General features: G+C 35.6%; 1 protein-coding gene across 2 annotated transcripts in view; it reads left to right on the top strand.

Moving 5' to 3' along the window:
* LOC149536490 (uncharacterized) overlaps positions 1 to 26,682 on the top strand; it is a 108,100-nt gene that overhangs the window by 4,693 nt on the left and 76,725 nt on the right. Inside the window, exons 2-4 of one of the 2 annotated variants that reach the window (XM_089806408.1) lie at positions 21,429 to 21,525; positions 21,892 to 22,103; positions 26,597 to 26,672. In XM_089806408.1, coding sequence (XP_089662534.1) covers positions 21,496 to 21,525; positions 21,892 to 22,103; positions 26,597 to 26,645 — 291 coding nt within the window. In that variant the 5' untranslated portion in view covers positions 21,429 to 21,495 and the 3' untranslated portion in view covers positions 26,646 to 26,672. The remainder of the gene's footprint in view (positions 1 to 21,428; positions 21,526 to 21,891; positions 22,104 to 26,596; positions 26,673 to 26,682) is intronic. The other variant, XM_089806407.1, reaches the window with a different exon arrangement.

The following is a 26,682-nucleotide window of genomic DNA, read 5'->3' as shown; positions in this document are numbered from 1 at the left end:
TTGGCTGCACTATTTATGACTACACATTTTGTTTACGTATCATTGTGCCATGACATCTAATTCTTGTCCACTCTACAAATCATCGGTATCTTCTGAAGAATCCTTTTAGATGTTCTGTCAAGCAATTTGTGTACATTGTATGTGATTCCACATTTTACATGCATTTCGTACTCAACATTACTAAATACTACCATTTGATAAATTCTTTTATCCTTTGTGGCCCATTCACTAATTTTTGATGCTGCCATATTTTGCGCACACAGAGATGATGCTCACTAATGTTATAGAAATTGATTTTACACCTACCAATCGCGTTGCTTTAACTTTCTTGAAACCTTTTTAATAAATCCATTTTAAACATTCCCTGTGATCATCACGCTGCTGGGAGATGTTATCCTTTGATTTTACACCTACATGCATGCTAGGCATTAGTAAATATGCTTTTACTAAATAGTTCATAGACCTTTACCATACCTTCATAGTTTGCATGCATGTCTTTGGGAATTCAGTCAAACAGTTGTTATGTTGCTTATGATTCCACATTATGCATACTTATCCAGCCAGAGCATTCCCAATTGTAGTATCTGACAAAAATCTCCCTTCTGTCATGCCTGGATGAACTTCTATAATTTGTTTCAAAACTCCCATTTTTGCACACGTATACCGATGCTGGCAAAGATTTGTTGGATTTTGATTCCACAATGGCAACCACACTTTCTTGAGAGTTTCTAAAGCCTTTTCAACAAATGCATAATCTGTAGAAGCTGTGACTATCTACATTCCTTGAGATGACATCTCTTTTAGGCATTTTGACAAACAGTTTGTGTACCTCGGCTGTCAACAAAGCTTATAATTTCTCTTCACACCTGCAATCTACATTGCTCAAGAATCTCTAAGGTCTATTCAGTGGATTGATCTTGTGTATACCTTTGCAATCATTAGACTATGTAAGATGACCTGACTTTGAGGAATCTTGTGAACTAGGCTGTGGGCCTTGAATGTCTTCTACATTCTATAGCCATGTCAACTGAAACGATTCCACCTATAATGTTGATAACCTATTCTGAAACTCCCATTGCTGTGCATGCCCCTGGGAAGATACTGGCAAGGGTTATGGAACGCAGCTTCACGCCTGGCAATTGCATTTTGCTTAGGAATTTCTAAAACATTTAATATTCATCCATTTTCTGCAAAGCTTATAATCAGCACACATCTTTTCAATCATTGAATTCAGTGGTCTGTCAACCAGTTCATGTGTGTTGTTTCTGTTCCATGTTCTGCACCTCTCTTTCTAGGCTTTTGCAATTGTAATGCTTGATAAGGATTCACTTTCTATTTCGCTTAAACGAATCTTCACGCCCTTTTTCCAAGCTCCATTACACTGGGTAGAAACTGGCAAAGGTTGTGAAATTTATCATTACACCCGGCATATGCATTAGCTGGAAAGTTTCAATTGGCTCTTCAACAGATTATTTCTGTGTTAATACCACAGCAATTGCATTGTTTGGGGGGAGGTTAATAATCTTTTGAAAAATGTGCAGAAGAAGATGAGGGCTTAACCAAAGATAGGTTAGTTAACTTTTGATTTTTGCGTATTTTGGAGAGTTCAATTTGTTAGAAAGTAAAGTCCACCAAGATAATTGAGAGGTGCGGGGGGGAGGGTGCTGGAGGTGAATCAATTATGTGCTTAAAACAATTCTCGCTATCTTTATTAATTCTGAGACATGTAAACAATAGATGCAACAACCATAGAAAGATAACCATGCACAATGACACTAGATATGTTAACTAGGAAAACCCTTGATCAGAGGGAAAACCCTGGTGGGAATGATGCCCACAAGATGATATACTAGTATAAAAGTTCCCTACGAAAGGATAGACCCTATTAGGAGTTGAAAGGGGGACAGTTGAACCCACTGTCCAAATAGCCTCAGAAATAGTCTTTACTTGACAATCTTCCAAATAAGCTTATCCAAGATCTCTAAACTGACTAAAAAGCAACTCCTTTGCCAATATATTTCCTTTGAAGCTCACAATACATCCACAACATCAATATCTTCTCTGATCAATCATTATTTGCATCCAAAGTTTGCATAACCAAACATCACAATGCATATGACTGCATGTGATAATTTACCACAAGGAAATGATCATTCCTTTATAGCAAGTCCTAAAAACAAGTATTGAGTTGGCCCAAAGGATTTCCCAATTTACAATAATAATATAGGACATCTTTAAGATATTACGTTACATTACAATTAAACTCTTTCCTTAATGATATCAACAATCGTCGGCTCACAGGAAATAATACTCTGAACAATCTTCAATAAGTCGGCTAAAATTGCATGTCTGATTTTTCTATCTCAACCATAGCATATTCCATATGTTTGTTGACCATCCTTTTAAGATTTCTTAACCAAACTCTGTCTTCGCCAAAAGATACAACTGATTTACCAATAACTATTTTCTAGAGACTGTCTTTGAAAGCTATCTTCAGAAAACATAGCTATGACAAAATTTCAAATCTCTTTTTGCGAACATAGACAACATTAGGATAGGCTCCTAAAGCTACCTTCAAATGCGCATAACATAAGTTGTTGACTGTTGACTATGCCAAACAATTCTTTCTCTGTAACTCTGGAACTCTTTACAAAATAATGTATATGTTGACATCAAGGACAAACTCTATCATGAATGCAAAAGATAAGCTCTGAATTATGTCTCCATCATTGCTAATATACTCCCCCGTAGGAATACCATCAACATTCATGCTAACAATCTCCCCCTTTGGCATTGATGATAGCATAGATGAAAAACGTCTAAGTTCCATGAATACCAAATATATTTATTTCTCATCTGCCTTTGCTGCCCCATTCGCTGCCCCATTCATGCTGCCCATGAATGTAAACATCTCAAGTTCAGACTTAGACAGGTTGTAAAGAGTTTTTCATGTTCAAATCTCAACCATACAATAACCAACATGCATAAGGAAGGTGGTAATCTCCCCATACATCAATCAATACATTACTCTCTCCCATAAGAATTTCTGTTTTTCATGACCTCATTCATCTCTTCCCCCAAATGATGTTTTCTCATTTTACCCCCAAAAGATGTTTTTCATGTGTTACTCTCTCTCCCCTATTGACATCAATGTCAAATGTATCATTATTTCAATTCTCTAAGTTCAATCATTTCCAAAACAATCTGTTCAAGCGCAAGTGTCCAAAGACATTGTTAAATACCAATACCAAGAGTCCTCAATGACTCAGCTCAAACACAGATACTCCCCCATAGGAGAAGCATCAAGCATCTAGTACAAGTAAAGAAATAGTGCTCTGCTACCAACTAGACTGATGCAATCTCTATATCAACTACTTTGTAGTAGGTTGGGGCATAACCCGAAGCACACCTCTCAAGTACTCAAACGTGTCCTTAGCCAAAGGTTTTGTAAATATGTGTGCTATCTGCTTCTTTGTGCTAACATGTTCCAATTTGATTTCTTTCTCTACGACTCTCTCAAAAAGTGATACTTAATAGATATATGCTCTGTCTTTGATTGTAAAACTAGATTTTTTGACATACCGAACTTGTATTATCAAAATTTATGATAACAGGTTCAATAAACTCTAATCCAATGTCCTTCAGCATCTTCTTCATCCAAATAATTTGATTACAATTATTTGTTGCTGCTACATATTCTGCCTCTGCTGTACCCTGTGAAATGAAATCTTGTTTCTTGCTTAGCTAATAAACCAATCTTCCTCCCAAGAAGAGTGCTCCACGACTAGTGGTCTTTCTGTCATCTACACTAATTACCCAATCAACATCTGTCGTAGATAATGTGAAATCTTGTGATCTGTCATATCATACAATGTAATCAGGTGTGCCTTTCAAATATTTGAAACTTCTTTTTACTATTGCATGGTGTGTCTCTCTAGGATTTGCCTAAAATCTTGCCACAATTCCAACTGCATTAGCTATATCAGGTCTAGTATGTGTCAAATATTGTAATCCGCCAATCATAGATTTGTACTTTGTTTGTTTTGTTCTAGAGGATTCATCTTTGCTAGATAATTTACAACCAATTATCATAGGTATTCGAACAGGTTTACAATTTTCCGAATCAAATTTCTTCAACAAATCTCTAAGATACTTATCTTGTGATATGAAGATTCCATCTTTGTTTTGTACAATCTGCAATCCCAAGAAGTATTTCATCTCTCCAGTCATATTCATCTCAAATTCCTTCTTCATTTCTTCTGAAAATGTCTTACTAGCTTCATCATTACCTCCAAAAATAATGTCATCCACAAATACTACAACAATTAACAAACCATCATCATTCTTTCTCAGATACAAGTTACTATCAATAATACCTTTCACAAATTCCAAACCTGTCAAATGTTTATCCAATCTTGCATACTAGGCTCTAGGTGCTTGTTTTACCCCATATAATGTCTTCTTCAATCTGCAAACCATATCCTTCTCATCTATTAAAGTGAAGCCATTAGGTTGTTCAATGTGTACCTCTTCTTCAAATTCTCCATTTAGAAAAGCTGAATTGTTTAAAACTTACACTCTATCTTAGGTTTGTCACCAAGGAACTTTTGTAGTAACAATATTCTTGTTGTGAATGTTTGCTACCTCATTGTTAATGCAGTTGTAAAAGGATGGAGATTAACTTGAGTACAATGCTTTAGATGAAAAGGTAAATCTGAATATTCATGGAATAGAATGTCTTATATTGTTCAAGATGTGATAAGATAAGTAGGAGATAATTTCCACAAGTCAATTTGTGATATTGCTAGCAGGATTTAACTGTGTAGTTTTTGAGTTAAACTCATTGACCCATATTTCATGAGTAGTGATTTAACATGAATCCATCTCTCATGAGAATAAATTGGAACACTTAGTACTCATTGGATCTAGGTGATGCTGATAGAGGTGAAGCACCGAGACTTCTTGGGAGGTCACCCATCCTAGGACTACTCCAACTTAATCGAGCTTAACTACGAAGTTCCCTCCATAGTTAGTTGCATATGCCAAAAAAATTCTCATTGCTTCTAATTTAGCAACATGTGCAAATGTTTCTTCAAGATCAATTTCTTCTTGCTATGAATAACCTTTACAAACCAATTTTGCTTTGTTTCTCACAACTTCACCTTGTTCATTCATCTTTTTCAAAATACTCATTTAGTTCTAAAATTTTTCTTGTCTATAGGTCTAGGAACCAATTCCCAAGTCTTGTTCTTTCCAATCTGTTGTAATTCTTCTTTCATAGCTTTTATCCAATAATCATCTTTACAAACTTCATCAACATTCTTAGGCTCAATTTGAGAAATCAAACACAATTCGTCACTTATCTTGTTCCTTGTCATAACTCCTCTGTTCACACTCCAATGATTTGTTCAACAAGGTGATTCTTTGCCACATTTTTGTTAGGTGTCACTTGTTCAACTCTTATTTCTGCTCTAGGTTTAGATCTAGGTTATTCTCTCTGTATTTCTCCTTATAATTCAATCTGCAAATTAGTGTCAGTTTCATAAAACAATTCCTACTCAACATTCTTATTGTTTGTCCTTTGATTATTCTCGCCATTAGAATCAAAGTCAAGTATTCTTTCTTGTATTTTGAACTTTTCATCAACTTTCATGTTAACACTTTCAACAGTAGTCTTCAATCTTTGATTAAAACATATGTATGCTTTACTTTTCCATGAATATCCAAGAAACATTCCTTCATCACTTCTAGAATCAAACTTTTAAATATCATCATCTCTTTTAATGTAGCATTTACTTCCAAAGCTTCTAAAATACTTCAGAGTAGGTGCATGTCCAAACCAAAGTTCATAAGGTGTCTTACCAATCCCCTGTCTAATATGTACTTTGTTCATAGTGTATACTGTTGTGTTCATTGCTTCTCTCCAATAGATATGTGATACATTGTTCTCAAACATCATTACTCTGGCTGCTCCTGTCATTGATCTATTCATTCTTTCTGCTACTACATTCTGCTATGGTGTTTTAGGGGTTGAAAGCTGTCTCTATATACCATTATCCTCATAAAAATTGTTAAACTCATTTGAAATAAATTCTCCTCTATCAGATCTCAAGCATTTAATTTCTAGACTAGATTCATTCTCAACTCTATTTTGAAATATCTTGAATTTCTCAAAAGCTTCAGATTTATCTTTAAGAAATGCAACCCACATCATTCTAGTGAAATCATCTATAAGAAGCATGAAATACCTTTTAGCATAAAGTGCTCTTGTTCTTGTATGACCACTCAGATTTGTGTGTACAATCTCCAACTTCGCTGAAGTAGTAAATGTCTTACTTGGAAATGAACTTTTCTTTTGCTTTGCCATTATATATTCTTTGCACATCATGTTAGTAGGTTTCACAATCTTAGGCAAATCTCTAATTGCAAATGTAGTACTGACCTTCACAATGTTATCAAAGTTGATATGACAAAATCTCTTATGCCATAACCAACTGTCATCCACTTTAGCAATTAAGCATGTCAATCTAGTAGGGTTCAACTGAAATACATTACCTCTTGTTCTTGTACCAGTACCAATCAATTTACCATCTTTGTCCTTGATAATGCATGTCTTCTCTATAAATTGCAATCGACATCCCTTGTCAACAAGCTGTCCAACACTCAAAAGATTATGTTTCAAACCATCCACAAAATAGACATCCTCAGTGTTAGTCTTTCCATCAAGTGTAATAGATCCTTTTCCTCTTTTGTGACATGCTGCATTATTTCCTACTCTAACTACCCCTCCATCATAACTATTGACTTCAACAAATTTGTTCACATCTCCTGTCATATGATGGGAACAACCACTATCTACAATCCAATCAACCTTTTTTTTTTCAATTTGTGACACTAGTGCTTTTTCTTCTCTTATTTCTTCTTTTTTAGGGTTTTCTTTCTTAATAGCAACAAATCCTATTTCATCATCCCCATTAGCACTATCATCCAAGAAATTTACCATCTTAAGATCAACTTCACCATTCTCATCAACATAAAAACAATCCTTAGGTACTCTTGACTAGTAGGGCTTTCTAGGCTTAAACTTCTCTTTTAGGACATTTAGAAGAATAATGATCAAGTTCTTTACATGTCCAACAAACAACAATTTTGTTACCTTTAGGCTCTCTTTTCATAAGTAGGGCAAGTCCTTCTTCAATCTTCTTGTCTTCAACCCCTTCTGCTTGGCTGCTACTGACATAATCTCCACTTGTGCTCGCACTCCTTGTGAATATAGGTCTATCCTTCTGTATGCTAAAAGATGTCTCCACGCTAGGCAATTTTTCATTCTGTCTCATCCATTATTCAGATGACTGTAATCTTGCAAGAAGAGTTTCCTTTGTAAAGTTAGGTATACAGGGAATAACTTGTTCAATCATTTGTGTTCTTTGATGATAAGCAGGTGTTAAGGTCTTTAGAATTTTCCACACAATTTCATCTTCTATTTTAGATCCACCACAACTTTTGATTCCAACAACAACCTCTGATATTCTAGCAAAATAGCCTCTTATAGTTTCATCTTCATGCATCTTTGCATCTTGAAACATATATATCCAATTTTGTAATCTAGCCTTCTTAGAATGTTCATCACCTTCAAATATTTTCTGTAAAGCATTCCAAATCTCACTTAAATATTTTACCTCTCCATATTCTATTTCAGGAAGAGCTGAAAAAAGTGCTTCTCTAGCAAGCATATTTTGCATGAATAGGCCTTTTTCATGTTCTTCATAGTCGGTAAGCTTGTCTTCTATTATTACCTCCTTTGCATTTGACGTAACCAGCCAATATTCTAGACCCATGCAGAATAGGTGAGTCTTCATCTTTTCTTTCTAGCGATCGTAATTGATTCCATCAAACTTCGAACTTTCTTTTCTAAAATAAAAAGCCATGGGTCTCCTCAAGATGTTAAAATTTTCTTTTAAGGACTTGATGCTTTGATACCAATTGTTAGAAATTAAAGTCCACCAAGATAACTCGGGGGGGGGTGGTGTGGGCGGCGTGAATAAGTTATGTGCAAAAATCAACTCTCACTATCTTTATTAATTCTAAAAAATGCAAACAATAGATGCAACAACCATAGAAAGATAACCATGCACAATAACACCGGATATGTTAACTAGGGAAACCCTTGATTAGAGGAAAACCACGGTGGGAATGAAGCCCATTAGATGATGTACTAATATAAAGTTCCTTGTGAAAAGATAAACCCTATTAGGAGTCAACGAAATACAATCAGTACATAGAGTCCCTTTTAGGAGACTATGAATCCCTATTAGGAGATTCCAACTCTTTTAGGAGCTATACCAACCCTGTTAGGAGTTGAAAGGAAGATAACTGAACCCATTGTCCAAATAGCTTCATATCAATCTTTACTAGACAATCTTTTGGATAAGCATATCTAAGATCTCTGAACTAACTAAACAACTCCTTTACCAATAAAGTTCCTTTGAAGCTCAAAACACATCCACAATATTAATCTCTGCTTTGATCTATCGTTATTCGCATCCAAAGTTCGCATAACCAAACATCACAATGCATATGACTGCGTATGATAATTTTCCACAAGGAAATGATCTTTCCTTTATACCAAGTCCTAAAAACAAGTATTGAGTCGACCCAAAGGCTTTCTTAGGATAATAATATAGGACATCTTTAAGATATTACAATACACGTTACATTACAATTAAACTCTTTCCTTAATGATATCAGCAATGGTCAGCTGACAGGAAATAATACTCTGAATAGTCTTCAATAAGTCGGCTAAAACTGCATATCTGATTTTAGTATCTCAATCATAGCATCTTCAACATGTCTCTGACCATCCCTTAAGCTTGCTTAACCAAACTCTCCTTTGCCAAAAGATACAATTGATTTACCAACAACAACTTTCCAGACTCTATCTCTGAAAGCCATATTTAGAAAACATAACTTTTGACAAAATTGCAAACCTCTTTTTGTTAACATAGACACAACATCAGGACAGGCTCCTAAAGCTACCTTCAAGTACGCATAACATAAGTTGTTGACCATTGACTGCACCGAACAGTTCTTCCTCTGTAACTCTATAACTCTTCATAGAATAAGGTATATGTTGACATCAATGACAAACTTTGTCATGAATGCAACACATAAGTTTTGAATTATGTCTCCATCATTGCTAACATACTCCCCCATAGGAATACCATCATCATTCATGCTAAGACAATTAACCTTTTCCTTTTGTAGTTTTTTGAGAGGTTAATTAACCTTTTGTTTGCATGCTTTAGAGAGGTTGGTTTTAAATTTTTGGTCCAAAAACGGAAGGGTGATAAACCTACAAAATGCTTTTTCAAAAATTAAAATTGTAAACCTTTGGAAAGGATAAATATTAGATTAAGTAATTTAAAATATTCATTTTTCTTTGAAAAAATTCAATATTTTCTCTTTCCAAAACTTGGTACTCTTTTTCAAAAAAGCACCCATAACCTGCTACATCCCATATTTTGTCTAAATTTAAAATGCTCTATATAGCCTTTGAGTTTTCACGTGAATTGGAAATGTTTGGTTAAACTCTTAGTTACCGAGTTCCCCCCCTAGCCCTTCGAACTAGTTCTCCCTCTATCCTTATGAAATCTCTTGAAGGCAAAGGATGATAGTGTATATCATTTTACAAACACAATGAAATATGAAAATAAACACCAGGGATCATCAAGGATAGCCAAGAACGATAGAGATGAATGGTGTATTCTATGTAAATTGAACATATTGGTTAACCTGTAGAAAATAGAGAAATATATTAAAATTAAGATGAATTACAGTCTGAAATTAGTCAGCTCATGGTGGAGAATTAGGGTATTGTCTTGTTTGTCAAGTTGAGTGGCGGGTGGTTGGGCACATAGTGTCCTTGGAAATCCCTAGCTTTGGTAGGTTTATTGGCGAAAGATGTTGCTATGATCACTAGAGGTCAAGATAACTCATAGTCAGATGGATATTTTGTTAAGAGGGTTTCGCAGTCTAGCCGACTATGTAGCTGACAACTCTAACACTAGGATGCTCAGGTGGCAGGATGAGATGGTGTACACGTGCCTTATCCTGTACAGGGTACGAATATTCTCTATTGAGAATGAGTGAGGATTACACTAGGTCCAAGGTCAGGAGATTAAGTCTCTGTCAATGCTTCTCCTTTTCTCCAAATGGCAAGACTTGTACAAAACATATCCGATTGTACTTCACTTGACATGGTGTGATTTGAACTTTGCTAGTATTTTTCATTGTCCTCTTTCATTCACATCTTATTTCAGTTTTAGTTATCTATCTTATGTAGTTGCTTTTCTTTTTTAATGAAATGGTAGGTATAATATTACAATTAGGTATCGTTTCACTTTCATGTGTAATTTATTTGGTTAATCTAACTTGATCATTTTTTCTAAAGATAGTTAATCTTTCAGTTGGTAGTTAAGGCTTATAATGAGATTGTAGTTAATCAATTATTTTTGTTAAGTCATTTGAAGTGAGAGGGTAGCCAACTTACTTTTATTCGATAGAATAAAGAGTATTTAAGGTTTATAAATTGTAGTTGTTACATAACCTTTGATTGCGGATGAGTTGAGCGCTGAAATTTGGAGTACAGGCCGAGGATGGCTAAGTGAGCATAAACCTTGAGTTTGATCTTGATGACGACCTAAGATGAGATTTTAATATTTTTCAGGTTGTAGGACATAAAAATTGAAGATTTAAAATTTTACAAACCATGACAAGATTTGTAAATGTTGGTTTTGAAGCACCAATGTAGCTCCTTCTTGGGGCGAGGAGATGATGGCCCCCCCCCCCCCCCCAAGAGAGTACTGGAAAGGGTGGTGACAATCAATTTTGATGCCTATTTATCCAAGAAGAACAATGACCTCTACAAACCAACCATGGGCACTCCTAGAGGAGGCAAAAGCAACAATAGACGTTGAGGATTAGAGGGTGAGGAAGGTGTATCTATGAAGTCCCTCATAGGAGTTAGCAAACCCTTGAAGGTGGTGGATAAACCAAACTAGATCAAAGATGGCCACATGTTTGAAAGGATAGACTCCAAACTTTGCAAGAATAATGTGATGTGCGATCGATTGCACACACTTGATGATGCAACGAAGAAGAAGAGTCCGAACCCTATCTAACAAAGCCCAGTCAGACTCGTAGAGGGAACCCCCTTGCACAATAGAGGTATAGAGGACATTAGGTCTGATAAGAGTGTCCATGAGGGTCATCTTAGACATGCTGCTAGGAAAGCAATGTGGAAAACATTACCTCTCGAGGAGGGCCAAAGAACCATAACCCTTGTTGATATGTAGTTGAAGAACAAGTCTCATGCTGAATCGAGAGCGGAAAAATTAACCCCTAAGTATATATAGGACGAAGAGATCTCTACCTCCTCACCTCTGAAGTAAAAGTGGAGGTGAGAGGTCTTGAGGCTATTAAAGACCATAACCTGGGTTTTCTTGAGGTTTACTCTGAGATAACACTGGTCATAGATTGAAGTTGGACTGTCTAACTGTCACTATAAACCCTCAGGGGAAGAGGTTGAGAGAACCACGCCATTCACAAAGAGTAGAATAGAGATCTAAACCTGGTTGAGAAATCAATCATCATCCACTAAAGAGTGCTCCCAAAGGAAACTCTCCAACTCATCAATGTAGATCCTGAGCAAGGTGGGGGAGAGGGGGCAACCTTGCTTAACAAGGGATGATGAGGGAGGCAGGGGTAGAGGTGGGGTTGGGGGAGGTGTAATAGTTTAGAGGGAGAGGTGGAGGAGGGTGTGATATTCTAGAGGAATAGGGGAGACAAAGAAGTGTCAGATGAAAGGGAGGAATGACTAGCTAGAAAGGACATAGTCAACCACACTCACCCTTCCACCGTGGCTTGGAAGTGAAAAAATGGGAGCTAGGGAAGTATTCAAGCCCATTTAGGATCACCAAGTCAAAGGACTCACAAAATTGGAGAAAGTGCCACCCTTACTTCGTAAAAGGGCCAGGAGTATTGGTGGATGACCTTTGGAGGCCCAAAGAAGTAGGATTCATGTCATTGATACATATGGTGTTGACAACCTTGTTGTAGAGAGGGGTCTGGGCACATTGAGTTCCGATGTTGAAGTCCCAAAGAATGAGAATGTCACCAGTAGAGAAAAAAAAACCTATGCTATCTTGCAAATTGATAGAAGGATCTCCATTAGGACCATTGTCAACGACGTATGAAGAGGTGATTGGAGGGAAAATAACACAACAATGTAAAGGTCTCTGAGGTGGAAATGTGTGTGATTGATCTAGACACACATGAATCGGGCCAAAGAATTTGAGTAAACCACAAATTTCTGTCCCCAAAGATGGCCATTTACAACATAGGTAACCACACTAAAATCGTGCACCCCACCAAAGAATCTACTCTCACTCTTGAAAGTAGAAATCCATTGGAAGCCCGTGATATTGAGAAGAGGATGAGCTAGGCTCTCATGGGTCTTTGTGAGGAAAAGTAGATTAACAAAATAAAGAGTTTCATGAAGTAAGTCTGAAGATGACCAAAAACTCACACTACTGTTCTAACAGTTAACTTGTAGCACTATATTGCCCCGATTCCCAACGAGCCCCCTATGCTGTAAATGTCATTTAGAAGTACCATCTGAAGAGAAGGGTTCCTAACTTGGGGGGAAGGAATCCCGAATAATTGCTTTCAAGTTCTGAATGATTGTCCACCTCCATTCCTATCTAGCTATTGAAATAAGTTCATTGGAGTGTTTAAGGTCAGTTACTTGTGAGGTCTTCATGAAGAAAGACCTTTAAAAGTAGAGAGCAATTTCCTTTTGGCTTTGAGAGTGCGAAACCTAGTTGCTGTGGTGAGAAAATGTAGAAACAAAGTCGAGTCATAGCCTACCCATGCTTTGTCCAAGGTGATGTTATTGATATCAACATGTTCACAGAGAAAGGCATATCCTGCAAAAATGGGATCAATGGTGATTGGTTGTTGGCCGTGGACTCTGAGATTTGATTCCTGCATTCTCCTAGTCTGCTCTTCAATAAACTTTGTTTGGAAAAGTTTTTCCATGCGAACAAGGGGTGGATTGTTGCTGTTATTACAAACCGAAGGCCAACTTTTGATCTATTTCTTTGTTTCACACTTGATTGAGTCTTGTAACTTTACTAACTCTGATTGTTTATTTTAATGTTTGAATATGTCATCTTTGATTGTGGAATGTTCAGTGTTGGCTTGGTGCAGATTTCTGAGGTTCGTATTTTCATCTATTATTAATGTCACTCTGTTAGTAATCTCTTTCAAGGAAAGTTTCAGGTAGTTGTTCTCAACTTCCAACCTCCCAACATGATCTAACATATCCATTATTGCACTATCACACTTTGGTTGATATGTTTCAAATGGTGTAACAGTAGGTAGAGGGTCATCTGAGATTTCCGTGTTGCAACAAAAATAGGTTTAGAAACCACTGCAGAGGAATGAGATCTTGTAGGAAACTCACAGCCATAGGAGCGAACCACCACTCGAGAGACGAATTGCATTAGAGAAAGAGGTGCAAAGACATAGGACAAAAGTACAACTCAAACCAAGAGAACAATATAGGAGGAAGGAACTCCAAGAGCAACAATGATAACATGCTAGATTAGAGAGCATGCATAGAGAAGAATTTCTAAAAGAAAGGTGGAGATAGAGAATTAGGACCCAGGAACAAGCTGCGCACAGGCAGAGGAAGCTAAAGCACACTACACAGACTAGTGAGAGAAACAAGCAACGCCCAAACTAGGTTGCAGCCTGATAGAGCATGAGAATAAACCACAACAAAGTCAATGTCAAGAATCAAACAAGCAACACCTCATAGACTGCAAAAGAGAAAGAAATCATGCCAAGGACAAGGATCCTAACCAGAGAGGCAAGTCTCAACAAACGTGGAGGACGAGGGATGTTGTGGTCACTGAGTGTGGAGAGCAAAGTAAAGTAAAAATAACCACAACACAATATAGGAGACCTTCAAAGTAGGAATTGACAACCGATGATGACAATACAAAGTAGGGGAGGACAAGCCAACAAAGCAACATGACCATGAGCAAAGAGTGCAGGAGATAAAACAATGACACAACAGGCAGAGCACACGATGAATGTGTGAAGCTAGAAGCATGGTCGTGTTGGGCAAAGGTATGCAGTTGCATTGGTGGTCATAGCTATGTCGGGGAAAGGTATGCACAAGATGCAAAATGCTGAACTCAGTTCTCTTAGTGTTTAATAGTCAAAGGTTCATTAATAAAAATGACAAGTGTCATAATACAATGACTTTATGAGCAGTTACAGACATTAAAGAACAAAGGGGGATCAGTGTGTACAAAAGTATGCTTGATCAAGACATAGAGTATATTGAATGTTTGGTCTATAAACAACATAGCATGCAAAGCAACAATAAGACACAACTTCAGACTTGTGAGAACGTTGTGTTGTGCAGCTTCCACACCATCGCTCCATTGCAAATGAGGACCCCCTCTTTTTACTTTAGCAAGTAGAAGTTGTTGTCTTGGGTGGTTTTAATTGGCAACAATTCCAAGGCTCCAAGTCCGAGGGTGAGCTTGAGCAATTTTGGCTTGCTGGGAAGTAATAACTATTTGGGTTTGTGTGAGGATTTTGAAGTCCATTTGAGGTATTTTCATAGCCTCAGTCCTAGTGGCAGGGCAGAGTTTTAGTCTAAGCGAGAAAGTTTTACATGTTCGGAGATGGGAGAAGGATTGTGAGTTGAGCAAATTCAGCAAGTGGTGGAATTCCTCTAACTCCAAGATTTCTATCAACTATAATTTCTCTACAAAATCTCAAGATTTTTCCTTAGGACAAAGGGAAGTGCAAACTTGATTGTGATGAATCCTTAATAAAGCAACAAATTGATTGATGTTATGTTAAAGCAATGAAGATGAGGAAAAATGATAATTTTCTTATGGATAGCTGCTGTTGTCATGTTCTGTTGGAAATCCTCTCTCCTTAGGTTTTCCACCCTTCTCCTTGACGACTCAAAATTGGTCCAAAATCATGCTAAGGCATCACAACATGAAAATGAATAACATGAGCAGTGCGGGTTAGTGAGTTTTGGGAGTCAAAGTTGCAAAACCATGTTTGGTAGAAATCCTTTGACTAGAGGATTCCCACTGTGGAAATCCTCTCTCCTTAGGATTCCCACCAAATCAATCCTCCCAAGCTCAAAATTCCACCACCATTCCAAGGCACTCAAATATGGTCTAAGACATGAACTCAACATCATGAATAAAAATAAAGCAAGAAATTGTCAAGGAGAGGTCAAAATGGGATAAGTTTTGCTAATGAAATTTCAAGGAAATAATTTTTGGCATAAATCCTGTGGCCAAAGGATTCCCATCACCTTAATCGTCTCAAACCAAAATTTCCCCCTTTCACTTAGCATGAAAATGGATTTCAAGCAAGTGTTAGAGGTGAGGAATGTTGAGTTGAAGTGAAATCGATTGGTATTGATGAAGTTTTGGAAAGATGTAAAGCAATGAAGTGCTACGTTAACTTGGTGGAAATCCTTTGAGCTTAGGATTTCCACCCGCATATTCCTCCTATGTCAAGCTTTTTGCCCTCTCCATTTTTTTATTAATTCTAAACGAGAGCTAGAGATGAAGGATGTTACTTGAGAAGAGATTGAATGCTAACAAGATTAATGTTTGAAATAATTGAAGGAAAAGGATAAATCGTGTTTGGTGGAAATCCTCTTTTCACAGGATTTCGACTACATTAATCCTCTTTAACCAAAACTTTCCCACTTTTTACTTTATCCCAAAATTGACTTTGAGCAAGTGTTAGAGGTGAAGAATGAATGAGTTGAGGCAAAATTGATTGATAGTAAGGGAAGTGTTGGAAATTATTGAAGGGGAAGCTAAATCACATTTGGTGGAAATCCTTTGACAAGAGGATTCCCATTGTGGAAATCCTCTCTCCTGAGGATTCCCACCACAATAATCCTCCCAACTTGGAATTTCACCCTTTCCGTTTAGCCTTATTTTCCTCACACAAAATGAAAGACAAGTCAAATGTGTAGATTGGAGGGTTGTGAGAGAAAGGAATTTTAATGCCAAGTGACTGAAATTGGGATCAATTCTATCATGTTTGGTGGAAATCTTCTGACCAGAGGTTTCCCATTATGGAAATCCTCTGACCTTAAATTTCCATTCAAGAACATTGTCTTCCAAGCCTCTAGAAATACCTGAGACATTGGTCATTGCAAGAAGATATCAAGGCTTAATTTAAATTAGAGAAAATCCATTTTGCTTATTATTGATGCGATTTTATTTTCAGATTTCTTTCACGAACTTAATGAAGCTTTCTTTTTTGATTTGCAAGGCAAAAGATGGAGATGATGAAAAGGTTGAGCTTGAAAATTCAAGAGGGGGCCAAGTAGATGCTATAAGAAGATGATTCAAGCTCAAGGAGTCAAGTGAGAAGGAAAGATTCATGTTCAAGCTATCAACCACAAATTCAGATTGAAATCAAGAGGAAATTCAGGAAAGCAAAGAAGATCCAGCTACATGAGGACATCTTCAAGGAGAATCAAGAAAGATTAAGTTCACAGGTTCACAAAGATGCAAGTGATTCAAGTCAAGACCATGAGGAAATTTCAAAGGATGGAGAAAATCTTAAATGTTGAGAGATATTTTCTAACAACCAAACAAAAAATATTTGTAGTTTTGACAAACATCTTCTCAAGCCAAGACTCTAAGCACATGATAAGGATGAGGTGTCATTGAGTTGTCTCCTTTAATTAAGAAATTTCAATTTCAAGCACAATCAATCACAACATGCCAATTGTCCTATTTTGTCATTGGCTATCAAAATCATTGCAATTTTCTTATTAGCCCATGAAATCTTGATTAGGGTTTGTAGGATTAAATCCTAGCCCTTGATACTAGATCGGTCTTGGTCCTTCATTGCAATGGAATTACTATAAAAGGCCAAGGTGTTTCATTTGTAAGGCATGAGCTTAAGAGATAGAGTAAGAGACTAAAATAGATTAGCTAAGGGAGAGACTTGATGAAGTTTTTGCTATAATACCAAGGTCACCGGGAGGTGGGGAGACTTGGAGGTCTTCGATACTGGTATTGGTATCGGTACGACAATTTTTCAAAAATAGGAGACGGGGGTACTTGGAGACAGTAGTTTTTTTTAAATAGTTAAAAGAGTCTAATACAAAATACAAAATATAATACTGTAAAACAAAAAAACTGATGTAAATAATAATAATAATGTCACATTAATATAGAGTCAAATATTTCAAAACTCACATAATCACATTATTGTATCTCATAGTGATACTTGTTTTCCGAATATTGCATATGATCGTCATCATATCAGATTGATATTGCTGAGATTATCATTACATATTCAAATTTTAAATTTAAAAAAGTATAGTTTGATGCTAAATTTCCGATATACAAAAAAAAAGAACAAACTTAGTACAGTAAACAAACCAGAATTCTATCTAGTACTAGCATGTTGATAGTTCTATCATCTCTCCACAAGGTTGTGATCATCCATCTCAAGGTCTTCAGCTATCACACTCTCAAAATGATTTAAATTGTCATTGGTCTTAATTTTTTCATCAAAAAACATTAACTTGAGGGCTAAAATACATAAAATAATTTTATATTTTATATTTTACATTTATTTTTTATTAGGAGACTTCGAGGAGACTTCACATTTTGAATTAGGAGACTAGGAAACGTCAGGAGACCTTGTCGTGAAGTCTAACCTTTTTTGAGGTCTTCGGAGACGCAAAAAGTCTTTGAGACACGTCTCCGTCTTTGAGACATGTCTTTTAGGGGGGAGACGGGTCTCCAGGTAAAGTTGTCAAAGTAATTGATAATTCATTGTTGGTTTTTCATGGTGGATTACTTAATATTTCTATAAAGTTTTGCATGGTTTCCTCAATCTTTCACTTAGAGTACATTTCTTTTCATGTTGGAGCAGTTTAGTTGAATGCAAGTTGTTGTGGATGTTTATTTGCTTGACTCGAACAAATCTGAGCCACTAGCCTCTTTTTGATGCTAGGATTGCCTTGTGTGGTAAGCCGATGATTGAATGCACATAACTTCAATTGATGTTGAATCTTTAGTTTGCATCCATTTGATGGGATTGGAGAGGAGATATTGATTTGAAAACCATTCAAGTGTTCCTTAGAATCGTGCACTAGGTGGGTGTAGTCGGTGGCAAGACTACATCTAGTAGAGTCCAAGTTCATCCATGATTCCTTGCATCAGCAATTAGAAGTAGAAGTGGGGGTTCATTTTGAGTTGAAGTGGAAAGATTTGAAGATAAAAATTATATTTTCATTGCACATTGTAAAGCCAAATCTATAAGAGAAAAAGTTGATATCCATTGAATGAATAACGTAAGTTCCTTTGTGATAACCAACATATCACACCATAAAAATGAGTGAAGTCCACAATTGAAGTCATTTCATTATCTTACCTTGCAAGCATAGCATGAGAGATGACCTTATATCAAGAGAGGATTGAGTATTTGACATTTCTTCTCAAAATATTAAGTATTCAATTCCACATGTTGTGTGGAACAAAACTCACATCAACACGTTGTAACTACTAGATTTGAGATCTTCATTAATAATTGTGTAGTGATCTATAGTGTTGATGAATATCATCATTCTTGACTTCATGAGACAAGATAGCCGACTTGATACATCCCTTAAAGTAGCCAACTATATAGCACTCCATCAAAGGTGATTAATATGTTTATATTAATAAACATTTAAGTGGTGAATTTAATCAACGATCTTGTAATACTTATTAAATGATCAGCACTAAACAATGATTCATCCAAGTCAAACATTGATTGAGTATAAACAACATATTAATTATTATAAATCATCTAACTACTAAGAGGTGCAATCTTACCAAGTTGGAGTGATGTTTACCAAATGGTTGATTAGAAGAAAATAATGATTTACAAAAGAATGTTATGGTTAAATGGTATTAACCAAAGGGTGCATTTCGATATTGAGATGTTACCCCACATTTTCATGTGTCTTTGTACCATTTTAAGGAGTTATTCTCCACTTCTCAAAAAGCATCAGTTTAGCATTTATTTTATTCACTCCAGAGTTGGATCACTATCATAGAGCAATAATTGCCAAGTAAGGGTGGCAATCTACCACCCATAGCAAAGCCAAGGATGCACAATATTGGCGACCAAGTTAGAAACAACGCCAAGTATTGCAATTACAAAGCTATCATATGAGATAATCAATCATATAAATATGTTAGGTCTTATCAAACCGATCAATGGCAATGTTATTCACATATACATATTGTAATATCAGAGACAATGACTAGAATATATAATTTAGATTAGTGTAATTCATATTACACCCACACCAAGCAAGATATCATAAATTATGACATGCATATACTTTCAAATCAATCTAGTCTTATATTCAATCAAAATATCATACCGATTCCTTTCTTCTTATTGATTGATCGATATATAGATCAATACAATCTTCATAAAATTTTCCCGTATTGAATACGATTTCTTCTCTCGCATTAGGAGTTGAATGAGCACATTAGGATTGACATCTACAGGTAGTATGTTATCATGACATGGAGTAACCCTTTGTGGGGGCTTCGCCCAAGGATGGCTTTTTATGCAGAGCACTACATGGTTATCCAAGATGGGATTATTGTGTGCCCCTGGCACCCTACTCGCCACTAGACTCATGCCCTTCGCATCTCTCTGGGATCTTTTAGGGTGGGCTCTCACTAGCTATGTATTTAGATTGACCACTAGATTGATAGGGAAGACAAAATTTACCGCCTCGGCTCCCTAGTGGAGGCAGAATCAGAGACCAATTTAATCTTTCGATGCCCCATCTACTATGAGATCAAGAGGAGGTCTCACTCCTTATTCAGAGAGTGCAGGTCCCTCTTCTTTCTTTAGTTACATTGATAAGTGGTGTCTTTCCCTCTATCTTGTGGAGATCATGCAACTTCGTGACCATACTAAGGAGATTTTGTTCTCGTCAAGGCAGAACTGAGACCAACTCATCATCTTTGTCACACTTGGGTCTTCTACCTTGGGGAAGAAGTAGTCGCTTGTCCCTTCTTCATTGGGCCACACTAGATCTGTGAGGCCTTTTAGAGGGCGCACTCGACAACTTCATCCTTCCTCTAGTGGCTCCTCAAGATGGTCTTGGACACAACCTCACCCTAGACTGTACCCTTTGGTTTTGGTCTACTCGGATGTGAGGAGTATTTAGTCTTTTCTTTCTCTGTTCTTTTGCGTTCTTGCTAGTTCTTTCTGCAGATACTGTTTGGTGCTCCCGCTGCAGGTGTTGCCTTGTACATTTTCCAATCCCTTAGACCCCCGTGGTCTCTTGTTGGGCATTAATGCATTTATCTTATCTTATCTTGTGATATTAATCAGGGTTTAACTGTGTAGTTTTTGAGTCAAACTCATCGACCCATATTTCATATGTAGTGATTCAACATGAATCCATCTTTCATGAGAATAAATGGAACACTTAGCACTCATTGGATCTAGGTGATGCTCATAGAGGTGAAGCACCCGGACTTCTCGGGAGGTCACCCATCCTAGTACTACTCCAGCTTGAATGCGCTTAATTACGGAGTTCCCTCCATGGTTAAACCCACTCTGCTTGCAACCCTATTTGCAAAACCTTCACCAAGTCTTGTGCCTTATGAACCATTCATTAGAAAGCCCCTTAAGCTCATCAATTGATAAGTAGGAGATAATTTCACAGCAAATCAAATTGTGATATTTCTATCAGGATTTAACTGTGTAGTTTTTGAGTCAAACTCATTGACCCATATTTCATGAGTAGTGAACATGAATCCATCTCTAAAAGACAAACATTCGAGGAAATCCTTGCTGATGCAACAAATGTCCTTACTGATGATAGTGGAACAGAGATGACCACTTTCATTAGATTTTTCCTCTCCCTTTAGACATTCTCTTAAGCAGAGGATGGAAGGGTTTGTTTCCCAGATATCTCTCATGGAGGACACATCCATGGGCTAATCTCACCATTCTGGGCTGTCAGGTGGTGTTTCTTATGCACACCCATGTCCACAAATTGCCACTGATGTAGGGAACGGGTACATATGGAAGATGCATAGTTAGGATTTACTATGTGTACAAATAACTAGATTTATCTTTCCTGATTGGTCCTACAATTTATAAATGCTTTATGTAGATGTTTGAAATTTGTTTTCATTTATCCTTTAACTTCAGTAGTGGATTGAAGATTAAATCTTTATTTTTCACACATTTTGTGGCTTTGTGATTATTATTTTAATTTCTCAACTTAGATTATATTCATTGTCAATATGCCATCTGCACAGGAAACAAGTCATGAATGAGTGGTCCATGAGAGCAACACTTTTTCTTAATTAACAAGTTATTCCAATCATGCTAGAGAAGAGGGACAACAAAGTCAAGGTATTTACTGTTAGGTTTAGTCTCTGTTTTATGCTCCCCTTTCCAGCTATACTAGGAATAAATTACTTGTTTTATCTTCATGTCTGTTAAAAGATGGATTAGTAAAATAATAAAATTCCACCTGTATACATTGTGGCTCTTGCATTTACCGTACATTCATCTCTCAAGGCTATATCCAATGAAGTTTTAGATGCCCAAGGCAAATGATCATTGGCCCATTTTTTTCATTGTAATGCTACTAATGTGCAATGAATCACTCAAAACCTGAAGATCTGTGCTATGTATAAGTACTATCAATGAAAGTAGAGGGAATATATGGATATTTCATGAGCACTACCTAATTTTGTACCTATGTTAATAAAACAGGCAAAAGCTTTTACAAGTACCAAGTCAGAGAAACTTCAATTATTCTCGCCCAATACTCGTCCTCTCCAACTGGGTTCAAACTCATTTTATTGGGGACTGGCTTTGATTATATCTGGTTCTGGCTCATTCATAGCTTTTCTTTATGCAGCTATTCTCTCTAAGATACTACCGCCATCAGGGATTCCACTCCTTTCTGCCATAGAGAATGACAGGTAACGTGGGTCCATTTATAGTATTTTCAGATTTATGACATTTGTTTGTAAATTATATAGAGGGAAATCAATTTAGTGTTTCTTTTTCACTAGATCTATTATAGAGAAAAGGCTGATCATCTAAATTTGCACTTCTTCTATTAAACCTAAGTTGCTGGTCCTTGTATTGGTTTGGATTTGTGGGTTTGGGTCGTTGATAGGCCAAACAAAAAACTAGTGTTAAGTTTGTTATGGGTTCATTGTGTGTATATTTATACAGGTTAAGCATATACATGTTTCTTATTATTATTAATGTATAGTAAAATTTAAAAGCCCTATACCATATTAATAACATTATCTATATATATCTTAAAAAATACGTTTCTTAATATTATTAATGTATAGTAATATTTAAAAGCCATATATAATAATAAAAAGAATAAAGAAATATTTTTTTATAGCGAGGCAAGGGCCTTTTATCCATTGTATCAATGTTTATCTAGCGTATTGAAAACAAATTTCTGTGAAAGAATTACAATCCTTTGAGAGTTTGATATCCAACTTTACACTCAGATAAGCCAGTTTTCCTATCTTCTAGTTTATCTTATTTAACACAATTTTTTTGAAGAGTAAGCTTTACAATGCCTTATGCAATTTATAATTATAGCATGAATGCCCAACTGTGCTAAAAGAATTAAATTAAATCAATCTTATAAATGGAATTTACAGGTCATAGTTGAAATGGCAGGCTGGGGGAAATGACTCACCTGGCCCAAAATTTTTAAAAACGTAGGATTTGCGAAAAAGCCTAGGAAATGATAACTTGGCAAATTTATTAAACATTTTAAAATACAGAATTAAAAAAAAATTATTCTTAAAATTAAAAAAAGCACACATTACTAAATTTTCAAGCATATCACTAATTTCCATGATATATAAATCAACGATAGAGTTTGTACGACGAGATCCCAATAACTAGTGGGGGTTTGGGAGTGGAGACATGGGGTTTGAGTGACAGCAATGATAAGCTGCAAAAGGTGTTAGATGTGAGTAAGACCCAACAAGAAGGGGTGTGGGGAAATGTTTCGTTTCCCTATGGGTTGGAAGTGGGGGTAATTTTTTTTTCTAGAGAAAATGAGAAAAGAGAGAAACTAAATTTAATGTCCCTTTTCTGAAATGAAATTTAATAATAGTTAGCAATAAAATTTATATTTAATCTATCATATGAATAAATACATCCAGCAATGTTATTAAATAATAATGGATAAATATAATGTATTAATCAATCTAATATAATTATATGTTATTAAATAAATATATAATAATTATATCAAATAAATATGATAACGAATAACAATATAATGATAGATTTAAAAAATAATATAATGTCGTAGTTAGGAATCTCGATTAGAAATGAATAATCCTAAAAATACAATATGTATGATGAATTAAGTAACAAAGTCACGTGCCATGGCAGCTGCTAAGGTGGCCAATAATCTCACAAACAAGTTTATATCATTGAATCAGATTGGAGAATCAACAATCCAAAATGATTGTTCAACTATTGATTTGCTAGTTACCTAAAAAATGCCAACTAGGCTCTTGACTGAAATTACTGAGTTTTCTGCAAACAAATCTTTAGCAAGCGTAAGGTTTTGAATTTTTGCAGACTACTGATTTTTTTGTATTTTGTGGTTTTATAACTATTTTTTTGATTTTTGCCATGATTTTTGAAATGTAAATTGCTGATGCTAATTTAAACATGAATGATGAAATGCTACCACTATCAAGCTAAGCCAACCAGTACTAAACAATGCAAAAATTCTGATTTTGTTTTTCCTTCAGACCAAATAACCAAAAAGGAGATCGTACCAGACTTATTCTGATATAAAGAATTTTGGAAAAATGTAAGTCTGAAATTTTAATGAATTCACATTGCTACAGCCACATGATTTACACCAACCGCTAGGAGACCTTATACGGTCTCTGCAAACTGAATTGTACTTGAATTCGCTGCTGGGACCCTGATATAAGTCGATCTGCTCACAGTAAGCAATTATGGGCTGAAAGTGTACAATATCGAACTCTATCCTGCAATCTCCTTCCTTCCCCTTGCTGTACGATATGAAATGGGCTGCCAGATAAATCCCTCAATTCTGAATATTCCCAGATCTGCCGTCCACGCACAAGAGATATCAGGCTTCTTTCTTATTCAGCAAAATTCAATGATACTTCAATCCTATAGCCTCCCAATTGTGGCAAATTTATGAGAATTGATCTCTGCACAAATTTCACTGAGCTGGGGGTGATGTCCTGCCACATAGTCTTCAAGGGGTGAGGTCCTTGAAGGTTGGATAGCTGCGTTTTTTCTCAGAAAACCCAGGCTCTCCTTTCCAAAAGATAATTTTTGCCAAAACAAAATATGATCCTATGTTCAATCTGTTAAGGAATTAAGATCTGATATAATACCTTTTGATCTTTATTTTTTTTTATATCTCCCTCATGAATTTATTCACAAACTTGTGTCTTCCTTTATATATATATAAAACTGATTTTATACTTTAGGATCACTGCCAATGCAATATTTTTATATAATTCTGATTTGTTCAAACTAGAATCGCTGCCAACATAGTAGTACTGCTTGTAAATTTTGTATTTTCCAATGGCAGCGATCCTTGCATATTAAATATGTTAGTAGAGGGTCATGTCCCAATATGGGACATGCCCTCTCATCAAATAAACTGCCACTTGATAATAAACGCAGCTTTTACGAGAGACCCTGATTTGCATTAAGCAGTGTTTAATGAACCGATTCATATGCATGTGTGTGTGTCTATATATATATATATATAACATTATCTAATAATTATCAGTTAAGGACAATGATGAACAACTTAGAAACCATGATAAATGATTTGCACAATTTATGATTAAAATTAATCTGACCAAAGCTATAGCATTAACACAATCTTTCCTTCATTTTTATTCTTCTCTCCTGTAGATTGTTGCCATCAAACTCCCAATTCACAATCTCTGTCTCAACTCCATTTACGGCTTAATTAAACATTTGATCCTCTTCTACAATCCAAAGGAATAATATATGGTTAAATATAGAGCCTTCTCAATTTTGCAATCAAGTCCCCCTTTTATTAAAATTGGCTTTAATAATAATTGAGCTTTTAATTTATTTTTAAATTAAGAAAGCCTTTATTTGAATAATCACGCCAAGGCTTTTATTTATATCTATTATTATTAAATATTGGCCAGCGAATGGGCCCATGGACCCTTTTTATTTTAGTTTATTTATTAAAGTGAATTTTAATTTTTTTTGGATAGGTAAAGTGAATTTTAATTATTCACTTATTACAAATTATTTAATAAAGTGAATAGAATATTCACTTATTATAAATTATTTAGAACTCCACCTAGGAGATATTTAATTATTTCCCTATTAATCAATAAATATAATCCAGAGCTCCAACTTGGCTCCTAGAGCCCTCATGCTTTACTCTTAATTGCCTGGTGAGTTTCCTATCCAACCTGTTGGCCTACAAAAACTTGGTGACAACCTCCTTAAAGCCGCTAAGCAGTCTAGTGAGGAGACATGACAGTACCACCATTTATGATGGAGACTTACATATAGGGAAGAGACGAGTTATTGCTTTTGTAACGTGGTTGCAATGTATATAAAGACAGTTCTGTATCATGGAAGAGGACATTACATGGAGGAAAATACAGATATATTGGCAGATCTGTATCCACCGTCTGGTGACAAGCCTAACATCCAGAACACATGGTTTGTGTCTCTATATATATATATATTCTTACTGCGGCGTGTGTTTGTGTGTGTGTGTATACATATATCTATTAATAATAACTAATCAGAATCTTTTTTATTAGATTAAGTGTATACATATTTAGTATGTATGTATGTTCTAATAATTATGATCAGAATTTTATATATATATATATATATATATATATATATATATATATATATATATATATATATATATATATATATATGTTATATTTCAGAAGTGAATATACATATATATATTCTATAAGGAATAAAGAGACTTTATGTAGTCTATTATATTGATAAGGGTGAAATTACAATCATTTATACATATATTGTATCTATCTAAATGTTTTAGACATATCTTTGGTTGTGTAATATTTACATTTGTAATATATATACTCATTAGTAATAATGTAATCATATCTATCTATCTGTTATATCCCTATTTTCGCTTAATTATAAAATATTCTTTATAGCCATTAAGACTTCATGTGAAGTGAGTTTATTGATTAAATTAGTTAATTATTATGGTTTCATTGAAATGGAAGTGTTGGTTATTCGTTATAAATTCATGGGAACTTGGAATAGTGATTAATCGTTATGATGTTATATGAATTGGAAATGGATAGCTAATATGAATACTTGTTATAGTAATTTTGGTTTTATTAACTGATGAGAAATATGTTATTACCATGGTAAATTTCTTGTATAGGAATGCAACAGAGGGGGGGGAAGCATTGCTAGAAAAGGAAAGGACATGAGGGCACCACCTACCATTGAGCTAACAAGTAAGGGTCC

Source organism: Cupressus sempervirens, chromosome 10 (genome assembly GCF_028749045.1).
Source record: "Cupressus sempervirens isolate cs-2001-9-10 chromosome 10, ASM2874904v1, whole genome shotgun sequence".
NCBI lineage: Eukaryota > Viridiplantae > Streptophyta > Pinopsida > Cupressales > Cupressaceae > Cupressus > Cupressus sempervirens.
The sequence above is the reverse complement of the archived record's forward strand: the minus strand, read 5'-3'. Positions and strand labels throughout refer to the sequence as shown.